General features: G+C 51.3%; 1 protein-coding gene across 1 annotated transcript; it reads left to right on the forward strand.

Moving 5' to 3' along the window:
- The first annotated feature begins 221 nt into the window (after positions 1 to 221).
- LOC119950816 (MAM domain-containing glycosylphosphatidylinositol anchor protein 1-like) lies at positions 222 to 20,596 on the forward strand. Its single transcript, XM_038773638.1, has 5 exons — positions 222 to 440; positions 5,489 to 5,821; positions 15,061 to 15,318; positions 16,206 to 16,333; positions 20,433 to 20,596. Exons 1-5 carry the CDS (start codon positions 341 to 343, stop codon positions 20,490 to 20,492), a joined length of 879 nt encoding a protein of 292 aa, XP_038629566.1. The 5' UTR covers positions 222 to 340; the 3' UTR covers positions 20,493 to 20,596.
- The last annotated feature ends 554 nt before the right edge of the window (positions 20,597 to 21,150 follow it).

A 21,150-nucleotide genomic window follows, 5' to 3' on the forward strand; every position in this document is an offset into this window, starting at 1 on the left:
CGGGATGGTGTGTATGGAACTCAAAGGTGGGAACTTGCAGGCGGTGGGTGTTCCCTATATGTGTGCTGCCCCTTTTCCTTCTCTGGTTCGAACAGAGGCTAGCACAGGTGAGAGGGGCTAAAGGGCTTGCTGTTTGGGGCTGGGTGATGCCATTCATATCTTTAACCTGACTTTCTTATGTCTCCACATCCTCCCTCACACCCCCTCCCCTCGTACAGTGACTTCCAGCTCCTCGAAACCCTCGCTCGAGGGTGACAATGTAGAGCTGACCTGCCATGCTCCAGCAGGAAAGGTGAGCTGGAACGGTCCTGGAGATACCCAGAGGGACAAGAACACAGTGATGCTCAATGCAGTAAGTGTGCTCCATGCAGGAAAGTGGACCTGTAATGTGGAGTTCGCCAAGGAGACGCTACACACCAGCTATGTCCTGTATGTTATCGGTAGGTTCAGCAGAACAGTGTCTGGGTTGGACGATGTGAAATAGTGAGAAAGACTCACACTCACACTTACACACTCATTCTCTCACACACTCTCACTCACTCACACACTAAACACGTTCAAACACACACAATCACTCATGCTCACTCACACACTGGTTGGTAGGGGCTGGTTTAGCACATGGGCTAAATATCTGGCTTGCAATGCAGAACAATACCAGCAGCGCAGGTTCAATTCCCGTACTGGCCTCCCCAAACAGGCACTGGAATGTGGTGACTAGGAGTTTTCACAGCAAATTCATTGAAGCCTACTTGTGACAATAAGCGATTATTATTGTTATTATTATTACACTCGCGCGCACACTCAGTTTCACACAGACACTCACAGACTCACACACAGACACTCACAGACGCACGCACACACAGACTCAAACACACACAGACTCGCTCACACAGACTCGCTCACACAGACTCGCTCACACACACACATACAGACTCGCTCACACACACACACAGACTCGCTCACACACACACATACAGACTCGCTCACACACTCACACAGACTCGCTCACACACACACACACAGACTCGCTCACCCACACACACACTCTCGCTCACCCACACACACTCTCTCACACACACACACACACTCTCACTCACCCACACACACTCTCTCACCCGCACACACACACTCTCTCACCCGCACACACACACTCTCTCACCCGCACACACACACTCTCTCACCCGCACACACACACACACTCTCTCACCCGCACACACACGCACTCTCTCACCCGCACACACACGCACTCTCTCACCCGCACACACACGCACTCTCTCACCCGCACACACACGCACTCTCTCACCCGCACACACACGCACTCTCTCACCCGCACACACACGCACTCTCTCACCCGCACACACACGCACTCTCTCACCCGCACACACACGCACTCTCTCACCCGCACACACACGCACTCTCTCACCCGCACACACACGCACTCTCTCACCCGCACACACACGCACTCTCTCACCCGCACACACACGCACTCTCTCACCCGCACACACACGCACTCTCTCACCCGCACACACACGCACTCTCTCACCCGCACACACACGCACTCTCTCACCCGCACACACACGCACTCTCTCACCCGCACACACACGCACTCTCTCACCCGCACACACACGCACTCTCTCACCCGCACACACACGCACTCTCTCACCCGCACACACACGCACTCTCTCACCCGCACACACACGCACTCTCTCACCCGCACACACACGCACTCTCTCACCCGCACACACACGCACTCTCTCACCCGCACACACACGCACTCTCTCACCCGCACACACACGCACTCTCTCACCCGCACACACACGCACTCTCTCACCCGCACACACACGCACTCTCTCACCCGCACACACACGCACTCTCTCACCCGCACACACACGCACTCTCTCACCCGCACACACACGCACTCTCTCACCCGCACACACACACACTCTCACCCGCACACACACACTCTCTCACCCGCACACACACACTCTCTCACCCGCACACGCACTCCCTCACCCGCACACACACTCCCTCACCCGCACACACACTCCCTCACCCGCACACAAACTCTCTCACCCGCACACACACTCTCTCACCCGCACACACACTCTCTCACCCGCACACACACTCTCTCACCCGCACACACACTCTCTCACCCGCACACACACTCTCTCACCCGCACACACACTCTCTCACCCGCACACACACTCTCTCACCCGCACACACACTCTCTCACCCGCACACACACTCTCTCACCCGCACACACACTCTCTCACCCGCACACACACTCTCTCACCCGCACACACACTCTCTCACCCGCACACACTCTCTCACCCGCACACACACTCTCTCACCCGCACACACACTCTCACCCGCACACACACTCTCTCACCCGCACACACACTCTCTCACCCGCACACACACTCTCTCACCCGCACACACACTCTCTCACCCGCACACACACTCTCTCACCCGCACACACACTCTCTCACCCGCACACACACTCTCTCACCCGCGCACACACTCTCTCACCCGCGCACACACTCTCTCACCCGCGCACACACTCTCTCACCCGCGCACACACTCTCTCACCCGCGCACACACTCTCTCACCCGCGCACACACTCTCTCACCCGCGCACACACTCCCTCACCCGCGCACACACTCCCTCACCCGCGCACACACTCCCTCACCCGCACACACACTCTCTCACCCGCGCACACACTCTCTCACCCGCGCACACACTCTCTCACCCGCGCACACACTCCCTCACCCGCGCACACACTCTCTCACCCGCACACACACTCTCTCACCCGCACACACACTCTCTCATCCGCACACACACTCCCTCACCCGCACACACACTCCCTCACCCGCACACACACTCCCTCACCCGCGCACACACTCCCTCACCCGCGCACACACTCCCTCACCCGCGCACACACTCCATCACCCGCGCACACACTCCATCACCCGCGCATACACTCTCACCCGCGCACACACTCTCTCACCCGCGCACACACTCTCTCACCCGCGCACACACTCTCTCACCCGCGCACACACTCTCTCACCCGCGCACACACTCTCTCACCCGCGCACACACTCTCTCAACCGCGCACACACTCTCTCACCCGCGCACACACTCTCTCACCCGGGCACACACTCTCTCACCCGGGCACACACTCTCTCACCCGCGCACACACTCTCTCACCCGCGCACACACTCTCTCACCCGCGCACACACTCTCTCACCCGCGCACACACTCTCTCACCCGCGCACACACTCTCTCACCCGCGCACACACTCTCTCACCCGCGCACACACTCTCTCACCCGCGCACACACTCTCTCACCCGCACACACACTCTCTCACCCGCGCACACACTCTCTCACCCGCGCACACACTCTCTCACCCGCGCACACACACACTCACCCACACACACACTCACTCACACACACACACTCACTCACCCACACACACACTCTCACCCACACACAGACTCACTCACCCACACACAGACTCACTCACCCACACACAGACTCACTCACACACACACAGACTCACTCATTCACACACAGACTCACTCACACACACACACACACACAGACTCACTCATTCACACACACACACACAGACTCACTCATTCACACACAGACTCACTCACACACACACACAGACTCACTCACACACACACAGACTCACTCACACACACACAGACTCACTCACACACACACGGACTCACTCATTCACACACACACACAGACTCACTCATTCACACACACACACACAGACTCACTCATTCACACACACACACACAGACTCACTCATTCACACACAGACTCACTCACTCATTCACACACACACAGACTCACTCATTCACACACACACACAGACTCACTCATTCACACACACACACAGACTCACTTATTCACACACACACAGACTCACTCATTCACACACACACAGACTCACTCATTCACACACACAGAGACTCACTCATTCACACACACAGACTCACTCATTCACACACACACACAGACTCTCACTCACACACACACTCAGACTCACTCATTCACACACACACACACAGACTCTCATTCACACACAGACTCACTCACTCACACACACACAGACTCACTCATTCACACACACACAGACTCACTCATTCACACACACACACAGACTCTCTCTCACACACACACACAGACTCACTCATTCACACACACACAGACTCACTCACTCTCACACACAGACTCACTCACTCTCACACACAGACTCACTCACTCTCACACACAGACTCACTCACTCTCACACACAGACTCACTCACTCTCACACACAGACTCACTCACTCTCACACACAGACTCACTCACTCTCACACACAGGCTGACTCATCCAGACTCACACACACTCACTCTCATACTCACCCACATACTCATTAATACACTCAATCTCTCCCGCACTTTCTCTCCCGCACTCTCTCTCCCACTGATGCACGATCAATTGGACAAAGAAGAGAGTTGAATATAACTGAGGCTTTCTTGCTCTAAGATGTGTGACCTCCCACAGCAGCTGGCAAAATGGCTGCAGCATGGAGGACACACACATTTATACTCCGGAGCAGGAGGCAGGGACTTCCGTTGTACCTGTAGTACAGGTCCTACCATACATCACCTAATATAGGTGCAATAGTGGTTTACCACACCCGCAGTCTCTGCCCCCTGCACTCTCTCTCCCGCACTCTCTCTCCCGCACTCTCTCTCCCGCACTCTCTCTCCCGCACTCTCTCTCTCTCCCGCACGCACTCTCTCCCGCACGCACTCTCTCCCGCACGCACTCTCTCCCGCACGCACTCTCTCCCGCACGCACTCTCTCCCGCACGCACTCTCTCCCGCACGCACTCTCTCCCGCACGCACTCTCTCCCGCACGCACTCTCTCCCGCACGCACTCTCTCCCTCACGCACTCTCTACCTCACGCACTCTCTTAGGGCGGAATTCTCCGCAAGGCCCGACGCCGTTGTGAAACCCGGAGAGGTTCACGATGGCGTTGGAGGCCGCTCCTTGCCCCCTATTCTCTCACCCACACACACACTCTCACCCACACACACACTCTCACCCACACACACACTCGCTCTCACCCACACACACACTCTCTTGCACATACTCTCTCGCACACATACGCTCTCACACATTCTCACACACTCTTTCTCACTCTCTCTCGCACACGCACACACTCACGCACACAATCTTTCTCACACACTCTCTTATCCACAAACGCTCTCGCTCACACACACTCTCTCATGCACATTCTGACACACACTCAAACTCTCTCTCATATGTACTCTCTCTCTCACACACTCTCTCATGCACACTCTCAAACACACACACACTCACCCACACACTGTCCAAGATTCTGCCTCACACTCTCTCTTTCTCTCTGACAGACACCAGCACTGAAATCTTCTCCCTAACCATCTCTCCGTCTCTCCGCAGGCTTCACCAATCCTGTCGAGCGGGTGATCGGCGTCCCGGAGGGTTCCAGTACCCAACTGCCCTGCACCCTGAACCGGTTCCCCAACACCAGGCCCGTGCGAGGGGCCTGGCTGCGAGGAGACAGGGAGCTGGTATCAATGAATGTCAGCACCAACGGCTGGATGTGGCGGAGCTCCCGGGAGAGCCGCGTCCGAACGCCAAGGTTCCTGAATAAGATAAACATGTCTGTGGTCCTCACAGTCAACACGCTGGGAGACGGGGGAGATTACATCTGCCAACTGGGCCTCCGAAACAGGAACATCTCACGCAAGCTGAGTGTCACCGTGATCCAAGGTGAGGCTGCGGAGGGTGGACTGGGAAAGAGAGGGAGTGTGAGAGAGAGACAGAGAGTGTGAGAGAGAGACAGAGAGTGTGAGAGAGACAGAGTGTGAGAGAGAGAGAGTGTGAGGGAGAGACGGAGAGAGTGTGAGAGAGACAGAGAGTGAGAGAGAGACGGAGAGAGTGTGAGAGAGACAGAGTGAGAGAGACAGAGAGTGAGAGAGAGACAGAGTGTGAGAGAGAGACAGAGAGAGTGTGAGAGAGAGACAGAGAGTGTGAGACAGAGAGTGTGAGAGAGAGAGACAGAGAGTGTGAGAGAGAGAGAGTGTGAGGGAGAGACAGAGTGTGAGAGAGAGAGACAGAGAGACAGAGAGAGTGTGAGAGAGAGAGACAGAGAGTGTGAGAGAGACGGAGAGAGTGTGAGAGAGAGACAGAGAGTGTGAGAGAGACAGAGTGTGAGAGAGACAGAGTGTGAGAGAGAGAGAGTGTGAGAGAGACGGAGAGAGTGTGAGAGAGACGGAGAGAGAGTGAGAGAGAGAGTGTGAGAGAGACGGAGAGAGTGTGAGAGAGACGGAGAGAGTGTGAGAGAGAGAAGAGAGAGAGAGAGAGAGAGAGTGTGAGAGAGAGAGAGTGAGAGAGACAGAGTGTGTGAGAGAGAGACAGAGTGTGAGAGAGAGACAGAGTGTGAGAGAGAGACAGAGTGTGAGAGAGACAGAGTGTGAGAGAGAGACAGAGAGAGTGTGAGAGAGAGAAGAGAGAGAGAGAGTGTGTGAGAGAGACAGAGAGAGTGTGAGAGAGAGACAGAGAGAGAGACAGTGAGAGTGTGAGAGAGACAGAGAGAGTGAGAGAGAGAGAGAGAGAGAGAGAGAGACAGAGTGTGAGAGAGAGACAGAGAGAGTGTGAGAGAGACAGAGAGAATGTGAGAGAGAGAAAGAGAGAGTGTGAGAGAGACGGAGAGAGTGTGAGAGAGAGAAGAGAGAGAGAGACAGAGAGAGTGTGAGAGAGACAGAGAGAGTGTGAGAGAGACAGAGAGAGTGTGAGAGAGAGACAGAGAGAGTGGAGAGAGACAGAGAGAGTGAGAGAGAGAGAGAGAGAGAGACAGAGTGTGAGAGAGAGACAGAGAGAGTGTGAGAGAGACAGAGAGAATGTGAGAGAGAGACAGAGAGAGTGTGAGAGAGACAGAGAGAGTGTGAGAGAGACAGAGAGTGTGAGAGAAACGGAGAGAGTGTGTGAAAGAGAGAGAGGGACAGAGAGAGAGACAGAGAGAGACAGAGAGAGTGTGAGAGAGACTGTGAGAGTGTGAGAGAGAGACACAGAGAGAGTGTGAGAGAGACAGACAGAGAGAGTGAGAGAGAGAAGAGAGAGAGTGAGAGAGAGACAGAGTGTGAGAGAGAGACAGAGAGAGTGTGAGAGAGACAGAGAGAATGTGAGAGAGAGACAGAGAGAGTGTGAGAGAGACGGAGAGAGTGTGAGAGAGAGAGAGAGAGAGACAGAGAGAGTGTGAGAGAGACGGAGAGAGTGTGAGAGAGAGAAGAGAGAGAGACAGAGAGAGTGTGAGAGAAACGGAGAGAGTGTGTGAGAGAGAGAGGGACAGAGAGAGAGAGAGAAACAGAGAAAGTGTGAGAGAAACAGAAAGTGTGACAGAGACGGAGAGAGTGAGAGAGAGAGAGTGTGAGAGAGAGACAGAGAGTGTTGATGGAACCATCAATTCACTAGACACATGCTTTAAGATATGAACAGTGGTTTTAATCTACTTACAACAGAGCCAGCCTGTTCCGCGTTGAATTCTCGATGAACTGAAAAACTGGCTCTGAGCATTGGTATTTATACAGCAGTCCAGGGGGAGGAGTCATGGGCGGAGCCAAGGGTGGAGCCCTGTACAAACTCCTAAGCATTCCCAGCGCTACTCCCCCTAGTGGTCGGGCAACGCAACTGCGCTTACAAATGTATCGTCTCATGTATATACAATACAGTGTGAATTACGGAGTTACATTCACTACATTCACCCCCTACAAAAAAAATCCAGTCCAGCGGGGGTGGTGGTTCATAAATTGAGTCTGTCCGGTGGTCGGACTGTCCGCTGTGATCTGTGGAGCACCAGGGTTGCAGCTACTTGCGGTGGCTGGACGGGTGTTGTGGGTTGGGGTACGATGGCGGACTCCAGGGAAGATCTCGTCCGAGCTCCATACCCGTCTGGTTCGCCTGGGGACTGAGGGCGCTGCGGGGTTAGCCGGTGCGGGCGCGCGGAACAGATGGAGCGAGCTAGTGGGCTCAGTGGGCTCGGGAGCGTGTGGGGGCAGCTGGATTGCGCGGAACCAATGCAGCGAGCTAGTGGGCTCGGGAGCCCGAGGGGGCGGCAAGATCGGGGGTAGGGTGAGGGGTGCATCTGTAGTGATAGAGGGGATGCTGGACCCGGCGGGTGCAAGGTCCCGGAGGGATACGGTGTCCTGACGGCCGTCGGGGAACTCGATGAAGGCGTACTGGTGGTTGGAGTGAAGCAGGCGCACCTTCTCTACAAGGGGGTCGGTTTTGTGCGCCCTGACGTGCTTCCTGAGGAGTACAGGGCCCGGTGTCTTCAGCCATGCCGGGAGAGAGACCCCCGTGGTAGTGCCCCTGGAAAAAATGAAGAGCCTCTCGTGAGGGGTCTGATTGGTCGCTGTGCATAAGAGGGACCTAATAGCGTGGAAAGCGTCTGGGAGGACTTCCTGCCAATGGGAGACTTGGAGATTCCTGGACCAGAGGGTCAGTAGGACGGTCTTCCAGACCGTCGCATTCTCCCTCTCCACCTGCCCGTTCCCCCTGGGGTTGCAGCTGGTAGTCCTGCTCGAGGCAATGCCCTTGTTGAGCAGGTACTGACGCAGCTCGTCGCTCATGAAGGACGAACCCCGGTCGCTGTGTACGTAGCTAGGGAAACCAAACAGGGTGAAGATGCTATGCAGGGCCCTAATGATTGTGTGGGAGGTCATGTCGGGGCACGGAATAGCAAATAGGAAGCGAGAGAACTCATCTATGACGTTTAAGAAGTAAACATTCCTGTTAGTTGAGGGGAGTGGCCCTTTGAAATCGATCGCGAGGCGTTCAAAGGGCCTAGAAGCCTTGACCAGGTGGGCCCTGTCTGGTCTAAAAAAGTGCGGTTTGCACTCCGCACAGATCGGGCAGTCCCTGGTGACCGCTTTTACCTCCTCAGTGGAGAAAGGCAGATTTCGGGCTTTGATGTATGGGAGAGCCGGGTGACCCCGGGTGGCAGAGGTCGTTGTGGATGATTTTCAGGTGGTCGATCTGCGCGCTGGCACACGTCCCGCAGGATAGGGCATCTGGGGGCTTGTTGAGCTTCCCCGGTCGATACTTAATATCGTAGCTATCGGTGGAGTATTCGATCCTCCACCGCAGGATTTAACGTTTTTAATCTTGCCCCTTTGCGAGTTGTCAAACATGAAGGCAACCGATCTTTGGTCGGTGATGAGGGTGAACCTCCTCCCTGCGAGGTAGTGCCTCCAGTAACGAATAGCCTCCACAATGGCTTGTGCTTCTTTTTCGACTGCCGAGTGTCGGAGTTCTGAAGCGGAGAGGGTCCGGGAGAAAAATGCGACTGGTCTCCCTGCCTGATTTAGTGTGGCTGCTAGAGCTACCTCTGAGGCATCGCACTCTACCTGAAAGGGGGTGGATTCATCCACCGCCCGCATGGCCGCTTTGGCGATGTCCTCCTTGATGCAGTTGAAGGCCTGGCGTGCCTCAGCTGACAGGGGAAATAGTGTGGCCTGCATGGAGGAGCTTACAAATGCATGGTCTCATGTATATACAATACAGTGTGAATTACGGAGTTACATTCACCACAAGTGTGAGAGAGAGAGAGACAAAGAGAGTGTGAAAGAGAGACAGAGAGAGTGTGACAGAGACAAAGAGAGCGTGACAGAGAGGGAGGGAGAGAGAGATGTAATATTATGGATAAGCAATTCTGTATGCTAATATGTTCGGCCTCCAACCAGCAGGTGGCAGTAGAACTACACCAGGTGACACTGTAGCCTCAGGGAGTCTGAGTGAGAAGTCCTGGTGGATAGTCGTGTTTTCTCATATTCTAGTTGTTAACAGTTTACAGTTCGTTAGTATTAGTATTGTTTTCTACCCATGTTACAATAATAAAATAAATCTTAAATTGTCACAAACTAGACATTCTTTGGTGCACTGACTTAATCATTGCAACGCACTAGAACGTAACAGAGACAGGGAGAGAGAAAGAGAGAGATAGAGAAAGAAACAGTCTGAGACAGAGATGGAGAGACTGACAGAGAGAGGCAAACAGACAGATAGACCGAGTCAGGGACATACAGAGTGAGAGCCAGTAGAGAGAGAGCCAGTAGAGAGAGAGCCAGTAGAGAGAGAGCCAGAGAGAGAGAGCCAGAGAGCGAGAGCCAGAGAGAGAGAGAGCCAGAGAGAGAGAGCCAGAGAGAGAAAGCCAGAGAGAAAGAGCCAGAGAGAGAGAGCCAGATAGAGAGAGCCAGTAGAGAGAGAGCCAGTAGAGAGAGAGCCAGTAGAGAGAGAGCCAGAGAGAGAGAGCCAGAGAGCGAGAGCCAGAGAGCGAGAGCCAGAGAGAGAGAGCCAGAGAGAGAAAGCCAGAGAGAAAGAGCCAGAGAGAGAGAGCCAGATAGAGAGAGCCAGTAGAGAGAGAGCCAGTAGAGAGAGAGCCAGTAGAGAGAGAGCCAGTAGAGAGAGAGCCAGTAGAGAGAGAGCCAGTAGAGAGAGAGCCAGTAGAGAGAGAGCCAGAGAGAGAGAGCCAGATAGAGAGAGCCAGATAGAGAGAGCCAGTAGAGAGAGAGCCAGTAGAGAGAGAGCCAGTAGAGAGAGTGTGTGAGAGACAGAGATAGAGACAAAGTGAGAGGGAGACCGAGAGAGAGGGAGACCGAGAGAGAGAGGGAGACCGAGAGAGATAGAGAGAGAAACCGCCAGAGAGAGAGAGAGACCGCCAGAGAGAGAGAGAGACAGAGAGAGAGAGAGAGAGAGAGGGAGACCGAGAGACCGAGAGAGAGAGAGAGAGAGACCGAGAGAGAGAGAGAAACCGCCAGAGAGAGAGAGAAAGACCGCCAGAGAGAGAGAGAGAGACCGCCAGAGAGAGAGAGAGACCGCCAGAGAGAGAGAGAGAGACCGCCAGAGAGAGAGAGACAGAGAGAGAGAGCGAGAGAGAGAGACCGCCAGAGAGAGAGAGAGCGAGAGACCGTCAGAAAGAGAGAGAGACAGAGAGAGAGAGAGGTGGACAGTCAGACAGAGAGAGAGACAGAGAGAGAGAGGTGGACAGCCAGACAGAGAGAGACAGAAAGAGAGACAGAGAAATAGACAGAAATAGACAGAGATGGCGACAGAGATGGCGACAGAGATGGCGACAGAGATGGCGACAGAGATGGAGACAGAGATGGAGACAGAGATGGAGACAGAGATGGAGACAGAGATGGAGACAGAGATGGAGACAGAGATGGAGACAGAGATAGAGACAGAGGTAGAGACAGACAGAGAGAGACAGAGACAGACAGAGATAGAGAGAGCGAGACAGAGATAAAGAGAGGCAGCGCCAGATCATAGAATCAACAGTGCAGAAGGAGGCCATTTGGCCCATCGTGTCTGCACCAGCTCTTGGAAAGAGCAGCCTAACTAAGCCCACATCTCCACCTTATCCCCGTAACCCAGTAAACCCACCTAACCTTTTTGGACACTAAGGGCAATTTATCATGGCCAATCCACCTAACCTGCACATCTTTGGACTGTGGGCGGAAACCGGAGCACCCGAAGGAAACCCACGCAGATACAGGGAGAACGTGCAGAGAGAGACTGAGAGACACAGAGAGAAAGAGGCTGAGAGAGAAAGAGGCAGAGAGAGAAAGAGGCATTGAGAGAAAGAGGCAGAGAGAGAAAGAGACACAGAGAAAGAGGCAGAGAAAGAGATACAGATGGACAGAGAGAGAGCGAGAGAGAGACAGGCTGCTGGGTTGCGAGGTTAGGTGGAGGTATGGGCTGAGGTATGGTGAATCTTTCCAAGTGCTGGTGCAGACTCGAAGGGCCGAATGGCCTCCTTCTGCATGTAAATTCTATGATCTATGAGTCCTGAAGATTTAAAGATAGCGATGGCAGTGACAATGCTAGGCATTCAGCTTGAAGACCGGTCTGGTGAACTGCAACCTAAGGTGACCCAGCGCACTAGAAGACCTGGAAGCTACAGATTGAAGAGGTCAGGGGACCCCGCCGTCTTCGGTTCACAGGTTAAGTAGAACAAAATTGCCATTTCTTTAAGCAGCAATTGCGATTCTACCTTTTAGCCCTGGGACTGCAGGCACAGGTGACAGGCTTCTCACATTGTTGTTAAAGGTGCCAGGTCCAAAAGCAGCAGAACAATATAATACCTATGCCTGTGGCAGTGAAGAGCAAAACAGAAGCCAAGATGACCTGTTACACTACTTTGAACGACATTGTTGCATGGAATGTGGCGAAGCATGTGACCGTAATATAGATAGATAGATAGATAGAGAAATACACGGCCCACGACGTTGTGCCGAACTTTTGTCCTAGGTTAATCATAGATCATAGAATTTTGGACACTAAGGACAATTTATCATGGCCAATCCACCCAACCTGCACATCTTTGGACTGTGGGATGAAACCGGAGCATCCGGAGGAAACCCACGCACACACGGGGAGGATGTGCAGACTCCGCACAGACAGTGACCCAAGCCGAAATCGAACCTGGGACCCTGGAGCTGTGAAGCAATTGTGCTATCCACAATGCTACCGTGCTGCACTTAAGAACAAATTAATCTATACTCCATTATTCTACCCTAATCCATGTACCTATCCAATAGCCGCTAACGTTTCCGACTCAACTACTTCCACAGGCAGTACTTTCCATGCCCCACTACCCTCTGGGTAAAGAACCCACCTCTGACATCCCCCCTATATCTTCCACCATTCACCTTAAATTTATGTCCCCTTGTAATGGTTTGTTCCACCCGGGGAAAAAGTCTCTGACTGTCTACTCTATCTATTCCCCGATCATCTTATAAACCTCTATCAAGTCGACCCTCATCCTTCTCTGTTCCAAGCAACATCCTGGTAAATCTCCTTTGCACCTTTTCCAAAGCTTCCACATAGTGCGTATTTGTACCCAGAAAGAAGTGCTTCAATCAGCCTCCACATTGCAATATGCCTTGCGAACGAGGTACCTGCACGCCGAAACAGCGCACTTGCTCAAAAAGGTTTGGCACTGGCGCCATTAGTGCTGTGATGCACGTTATGAAGAAACGTGGCCTCAGTGGGGTGGCCATTTTAAGCGGCCAACAGGAGCTGCCGCCATCTTGTGCCAGAAGTGTGGCAATTGGCATGGGCCATAGCGATGTCCGGCATACGGAAATGTATGTGCCAAGTGTGGCTGGTTCAACCACTTTATAAGCAATATATTTTGTGCCCTGCAATGATGACACAAGATCAGTAAACGCAATTGATGAGATGTCCCTCGATTAATTGTTTTTTGTGGATCTCATCTCAACCGAGGACACCGTCAGCCCGGATATGGAAGCCCAAGAAGTGCTCCTTCCCAGTTCCAATACTGTGGATGACACACCTGACACAATCTAAATCGATGGACGATTCCGGTACTACTGAATGACACATTGATTAAGTGCAAGCTCGATGCGGTTTTGAAAGTCAATCACCTCAGCCTGTCCGATTTGAACCGCCTCAGATTTCAACCAATAGTTTTTGATCGACCAAAATGGCTGATTGAGTATGCGCAGAATGCGATTGAAACGCTGGGGATATGTGAGCTCGAAGCATTGGTGCACAATCGGAGTCACATCGTGCAATTCGCCAGTGTGGACACAAAGAGAGAGTCCATATTAGGAGCGGACGCATGTGAGGCCCTGAACCTGGTTGAGTGGTCTTTCGTTACAGACAGCGAATTGTCCAGCGCATTCTGCAACTCTCAACAAGATGGACTGCATTGATCGAAAACAAGTAAATCTCCACACATGCAATGACAAAGTGAAGGAAGAAATGCAGCAGCCAAATGAAATTCCAGACTTTTGGTCAAGTCTTCAGGAATGTGGACATACTCCGTGGCATGATACAGGAGCACGATGTGCCCACATTAAAGCATCTGCGAGATGTAAACCTTAAATGTTCAGAGTTTGAATAGCCAAGAAGCTTCACTCCGGAGTTTAACTTTGAGCCAAAGGAGTATTTCACCAATAACGTTATTCCGAAAGAATACCAGATGGAATCACGGCCTGGTTAGTTTCAATTCTTTGACGAACCAGAAATCACGGGTTGCACGGGATGCCAGATTGACTGGAAGAAAGGAAGAAATGTCACTCTGCGATCTATTAAGACAAAGACAAAACATCAGGGCAGGAGTACTCGCAAAACGGTTGTGGGAACAATACCAAATGATTTGTTCTTCAATTTCTTCAGTCCTCCTAAAATTTCACAGCATGGACTGTTAAAGAGAAGTTTGCAGCAAAATTGGCAGCTGACTTTGAACTGGGCGGCCTCCTACGTGACTATGTAATTCCATATGCAAAGTCGTACTTCACAGAAGAAGTCTGTGCAGTTGATAGCAACTCGGATGATGAGTACCAAGCTGAGGTCCAGGGAGGCCATGAGTATGATGAGGAATTCACGAGAGCAGAGGGTAAACCAGATGAGTACGGCTATCAAATGTTCGGCAAGTTATTTTGCAGAGAAAATGGCGAGCTCGATGAAAAAGCCGCGAATCCCTGTTCAGATGGTTTGGCAGGAGTGACAAAGTGGTGACCGATGACCCGTCACTGCAACAATCTGGGAAGTCTGGAGGTCTTGAGAAGGCACAGGCAGAAAAAGATAGAGAGACAGAGTGATAGAGAGAGTGACAGAGAGATATTGTGAGAGAAAGGCAGAGAGAGAGACATACACACATACACACACACACACACATAGAGAAACAGAGAGAGAGATAGACAGATCAAGAAAGAAAGAGACAGAGATGGAAAGAAACAGAGCAAAGAGAATGAGAGGCCGAGCGAGACAGACAGAGTGAGAGAGACAAAGTGAAAGATAAATAGAGAGAGAGAGATAGAAAGAAACAGAGAGATAGAAAGAAACAGAGTGAGAGAGTGAGACAGAGAGAGAGAGTGAGACAGACAGAGATGGAGACATACTGAGAGAGACAGATAGTGTATCGGAACTTTGGTGAAGATCTGTTTCTATATTTTTGACCCTGGTCTTGATCTCTCCCTCAGTGAGTGTCAGCGAGCCCGGAATGATCATCATCGGTTCGAACATCTCTCTCAGTTGCCTGATCTCCCATCATTCCCCATCCACCCAGATTCAGTGGAGACACAGCAACATGTCCAGTAAAGGGGGGATTGCACAAGGAAAGGATTCTCTCACCATCAACTTCATCAAGGTCACCAAGCACGAAGCTGGAGTATGGATCTGTGAAATCATTCAAAACAACGCCAGATTGGGAGCAGCAACATTGACCCTCAATGTCACAGGTAAGATACAGAACAAAACTACATCTGCACTGTCCCCATGAAACACTCCCAGGACAGGTACAGCACGGGGTTAGATACAGAGTAAAGCTCCCTCTACACTTTCCCCATCAAACACTTCCAGGACAGGTACAGCACAGGGCTAGATACAGAGGAAAGGTCCCTCTACACTGTCCCCATCAAAAACTCTCAAGACAGGTACAGCACGGGGTTAGATACAGAGTAAAGAACCCTCTGCACTGTCCCCATCAAAGATTCCCAGGAAAGGTACAGCACGGGGTTAGATACAGAGTAAAGCTCCCTCCACACTATCCCCATCACACACTCCCAGGACAGGTACAGCACGGGGTTAGATACAGAGTAAAGCTCCCTCTGCACTGTCCCCATCAAACACTCCCAGGACAGGTACAGCACGGGGTTAGATACAGAGTAAAGCTCCCTCTGCACTGTCCCCATGAAACACTCCCAGGACAGGTACAGTATGGGGTTAGATACAGAGTAAAGCTCCCTCTACACTGTCCCCATCAAACACTCCCAGGACAGGTACAGCACGGGATTAGATACAGAGTAAAGAACCCTCTGCACTGTCCCCATCAAAGATTCCCAGGACAGGTACAGCACGGGGTTAGATACGGACTAAAGCTCACTATACACTATCCCCATCAAACACCCCCAGGACAGGTACAGCACGGGGTTATATACTGAGTAAAGCTCCCTCTACACTGTCCCCATCAAACACTCCCAGGACAGGTACAGCATGGGGTTAGATACAGAGTAAAGCTCCCTCTACACTGTCCCCATCAAACACTCCCAGGACAGGTACAGCACGGTGTTAGATGCGAGTGTCTCTGATTTTGGGAATTATATTGACGTTTTCCTGTTCTGTGTAGAGCCGGTTGTCAGTATCTTTGGGAAGGACAATTTAATCCTGATGATCGGGACATCAGCCTCTTTACTCCTCCTGATTGTCATCTTCACGCTGATTGGCATCTGCCTGGCAAAGAGAGCCAGGAGGCGGGTAAGGGTACCAGGGCAAGGATTGGGCCATTGCTCCCATGCCCATTCTTTGATTCACTGATGCATTTTAACATCCCTCAAGAGAGAGCTATTACTGCCCCCCAAAACCTCTTTCTCTGTATCTAGCTGTCTCACTCTCTCATCTCTCCTTCCTCACTCTCACTCTCGTCTCTCCATCACTCCCTCTCACTCTCTGTCTCTCACTCCCTCTCTCTATCTGTCTCACACTCACTGTTTCTGTCTACCTCTCTCAAAATCCCTGTCTCTCACTCTCTCAGTCTTTCTCTCTGTCTCCCCCTTTCTGTCTCTCCCTCTCTGTCTCTCCATCTACATCTCCATATCACTCTCAATCTCTCCACCCCTGTCTCTCTCTCTCCTCTCTCTCTTGCTGTCTGTTGCTCTGTCTCACTGAGTTTCTCTCTGTCTCTCCCTCACTCTCATCCCTTTCGCTCTGTCACGTTCTCCGTTGCTTGCTGACGCACTCTCTCGCTCTCTCTCTCTTTCTCTCTGTCCCTTTCTCTCTGTCCCTTTCTCTCTCTGTCACTTTCCCCTGTTTCTTTCTCTCTCTCATTGGCTCTCGTTCTTGTCATGTTCTGTGGACAGGCCAAAGTGAATGATGAACTACAGAACATACAGTGTAAATAATTTATTATGAAACACATGCGTGATAAGATAACTAGGATAAAGAAAATAATAAACTACGAACACTAATTAACTATTGTAGAACTACTGAAAAATATGTCTATCCACCAACACAATTTACATCCAACTCCCCAGCTACAGGGTTATGTGGTGGGTTTACACTGCCACCTAGTGGTCGGAGGTCATGCTTAACATTATGTACAAACTTGCTTTTGGTATCATATCGGCATTAGAAATATTTAATTGAGCGATGGAACAAATAATAGAAGGTCTTGAAGATGTCAGAGTATATGTTTATGATATCATCACATGGTCAGCGACTCAAGAAAAACACAACTCAAGACTTCAAGTAATGCATTTTGGTAGGTCTAACGTAGAGGGGAAATATATCGTAAATGGCAAAACTCTTAGGAATGTAGAAAGTTAGAGAGATCTGTGCGTGCATGTCCACAGATCTTTGAAAGTGGCAACACAAGTGGACAAGGTAGTCAAGAAAGCATACGGAATGCTTGCCTTCATTGGACAGGACATTGAGTATTAAAAACTGTCATGATACAGTTGCATAGAACCTTGGTAAGGCCGCACTTGGAATATTGCGCACAATTCTGGTCGCCACATTGCCAGAAGGATGTGGAGGCTTTGGAGAGGGTGCACAGGAGGTTTACCAGCCTGGTCGGGAGGGTATTAGCTATGTGGAGAGGCTGAACAGACTCGGACTGTTTTCATTAGAAAGACAGAGGTTGAGGGGTGACCTGATAGATGTCTGCAAGATTATGAGGGGCATGGATAGAGTGGATGGGCAGGAACTCTTTCCCAGGGTGGAGGGGTCAGTGAACAGGGGCATATGTTTAAGTTCCGTGGGACAAAAGTTTAGAGGAGATGTGCGAGGCAGTTCTTTTACGCAGAGGGTGGTGAGTTCCTGGAACACGTTGCCAGGGAAGGTTGTGGAAACAGATACATTAACGGCGTTCAAAAGGCATTTTGGCAAGCACATGGATAGGATGGGTATAGAGGGATAGAGCACAAGGAAGTGCTGAGGGTTTTGGTATTATGACCGGTACAGGTTTGGAGGGCCGAAGGGCCTGTTCCTGTGCTGTACTGTTCTTTTTTTTCGTTCTAATGCAACGAGTAGAGAGGTTTGGTTTAAAACTCAATAGACCAAATGTCAATTTGGTATCCACAAACTCACCTTTTTAGGTGACCAGATTTCAGCTCAAGGTGTGCAGCCAGACACCGAGAAGGTTGCAGCCGTCAACAAGGTGTCTTCCCCCAAAGACAAGAAAGCGGTTCTTAGACTGCTAGGCGTGGTAAACTTTCTGGGAAAGCTCATTCCAAATTTATCATCATGTACAACGGCTCTGAGACGGCGAGTACAGAAAAATGTTGTATTCACATGGCTGAAGAACACGCGAAGGAGTGGTCTGACTTAATGACAGCACTCACCACAGCACCAGTTCTGTCTTTCATCAATCCTAAGAATGAAACAAAGGTATCCACAGATGCTAGCCAGGACGGCATAGGAGCTGTGTTAGTTCAGCAAACATCTGATGGGTAATGGCAAACGATGGTTTATGCGTCAAAAGCAATGACACCGACTGAGCAGCGCTATGCGCAAATCAAAACATAATGTTTGGGTTTCCTCACTGGAATGGACGAGTTCCACAACGATGTGTCCGGGTTACTCACCTTTACCGTGGAGACGGATCATCGTTCTCTCGTATCCATCATCAAGAAAACTTTTAATGATATGTCTCCGAGACTCCAACGTATGATAATAAAACTCCAAAGGTATGACTTTGAGCGAGTCTACACACCGGGTAAATACTTTGTTGTAGCCGATGCACTGTCGCGTGCAACTGAGGAATATACAGGATCGACCGACGTTGTCCAGGCCATCGAAGCTCAAGCAACCCTGATAGCAGAATGTCTACCTCTCTCTGATGAGAAAATGAAATTAATTAAAGAGGAAACAGCCAAGGATGACACAATTCAGCGTGGGCTGAAGTACATGCGAGATGGTGGCTCAAAGGAACTTGTTCCAGCTACAGGAACATTCGAGCGGATCTGAGCAGCATGAACGGATTCCTGCTTAGACAAGGCCGGATTGTAATTCCAGCTTCGATAAGGAACATGATCCTCAGCAAGGTACATGAAGGCCATCTGGGGATGGAAAAGTGCAAACGAAGAGCTCGTCAATCAGTATATTGGCCAGGTATCATGAGGATACCTGCCAATCATGCGAAAACTGCCAACATTACCACTCACAGCAGCAAAAGGAGGCACTTACGATGCATGACCTTGCAAAGACTCCATGGTCAAAGGTTGACATTGACCTGTTTTACTTCCATGGAAATGATTATTTTCGAACCATAGATGACTTCTCAAACTACCCCGAGGTGATTAAACTGCTCAATTCCAGTTCGAAAGCGGTCATAAAAGCCCCCACAACCCAAAGATGTGCAGGGCAGGTGGATTGGCCGCGCTAAATTGCCCCTTAATTGGAAAAAGTAATTGGGTACTCTAAATTTATTTTTTAAAAAGGAGGGTTATTGGCTTACGGGGATAGGGTGGAAGTGAGGGCTTAAGTGGATCTGTGCAGACTCGATGGGCTGAATGGCCTCCTTGTGAGCTGTATGTTCTATGTCTATGTCTAAAGGCCAGGGAATCCACAATGAACAGTAGGATGTTAGGACAGAGGACCAGAGGGGCCTTGGGGTGCATGTCCACAGATCCCTGAAGGCAGCAGGACAGGTAGATAAGGTGGTTAAGAAGGCAGATGGAATACATGCCTTTATTAGCTGGAAATGGGAGATGATGATGGGAGCTGGATAAAACATTGGTTGGGCCATAGCTACAGTACTGTGTGAAATTCTGGTCACCACACTATAGGAAGGATGAGATGACAGTGGAGAGAGAGCAGAGGTGATTCGCCAGGGTGTTGCCTGGGTTGGAGCGTTTCAGCTATGAAGAGGGATGGTTAGGCTGGAGAGAAAATGCTGGAAAATCCCAGCAAGTCTGGCAAAGCTTTGACAAAGGGTCACCTGGACTCGAAACGTTAGCTCTTTTCTCTCCGTACAGATCCTGCCAGACCTGCTGAGGTTTTCCAGCATTTTCTCTTTGGTTTCAGATTCCAGCATCCGCAGGAATTTGCTTTTATCCGGGTTAGGCTGGGAGATCAGAGGGGATTTGAGGAGAAGCCTTTTCACCCAGAGGTTGGTGGGAATCTGGAACTCGCTGCCTGAGAGGGTTAGAGAGGCGGAAACCCTCACAACATTTAAGGAGCATTTAAATGAGCATTTGAAAAGCCACAGTGTGCAAGATAATAGACCAAATGCTGGAAAATGGGATTGGGATAGCTGCTTGATGGCCAGCACTGACACGATGGGCCGAAGGGCCTCGTTCTGTGCTATATGAGCTTTATTCTTTGAGAAAGTAACCCTCTATTCTTATCTTTTCAGGCTGGGCCCCAGAGGACAGTACACTGCTTGAACCTGGGATCATCCTTTGTAGCCAACTAGAATGTTTTGAATCTTCCTCCTCCAGTCCCTCCTCCATGATTGGCCACATCCCCACCGCTCACATGCCAACCCTCCAATCAGGAGTGCGGCCGGCCAGGGCAGCACGGTAGCTCAGTGGGTTCGCCCGGTAGCCTCACGGCACCGAGGTCCCAGGTTCGAATCCCAGCTCTGGGTCACTGTCCATGTGGAGTTTGCACATTCTCCCCGTGTTTGCGTGGGTTTGACCCCCACAACCCAAAAGATGTGCAGGGCAGGTGGATTGGCCATGCTAAATTGCCCCTTAATTGCTCAAACTTAATTGGGTACTCTAAATTTATGAAAAAAAAGGAGTGCAGCCGGCCTCAAGCGCCTTCCACAGAAGCGAACGTTAGTCATGCGGACCATGTGATGCGCCATGGGATACCCCCTTACCCTGTCCATCCGCACTATGTGGCCCATCCCCACTACGTAGCACGTCCCCCCCTTACCCGGCCCATCCCCACTATGTGGTACATCCCCCCTTACCCTGCCCATCCCCACTATGTGGTACATCCCCCCTTACCCTGCCCATCCCCACTATGTGGCACATCCCCCCTTACCCGGCCTATCCCCACTATGTGGTACATCCCCCCTTACCCGGCCTATCCCCACTATGTGGCACATCCCCCCCTTACCCGGC

The sequence above is a fragment of the Scyliorhinus canicula genome, chromosome 16 (assembly GCF_902713615.1).
Source record: "Scyliorhinus canicula chromosome 16, sScyCan1.1, whole genome shotgun sequence".
Classification (NCBI taxonomy): domain Eukaryota; kingdom Metazoa; phylum Chordata; class Chondrichthyes; order Carcharhiniformes; family Scyliorhinidae; genus Scyliorhinus; species Scyliorhinus canicula.

What these genes read in the sequence shown, in the direction of transcription:
- LOC119950816 (XM_038773638.1), top strand. Translation starts at nt 341, where the DNA reads ATGCTCAATGCAGTAAGTGTGCTCCATGCAGGAAAGTGGACCTGTAAT. An exon ending in CTATGTCCTGTATGTTATCG is followed by an intron (nt 441 to 5,488) that starts GTAGGTTCAGCA and finishes GTCTCTCCGCAG; the next exon opens with GCTTCACCAATCCTGTCGAG. An exon ending in GAGTGTCACCGTGATCCAAG is followed by an intron (nt 5,822 to 15,060) that starts GTGAGGCTGCGG and finishes TCTCTCCCTCAG; the next exon opens with TGAGTGTCAGCGAGCCCGGA.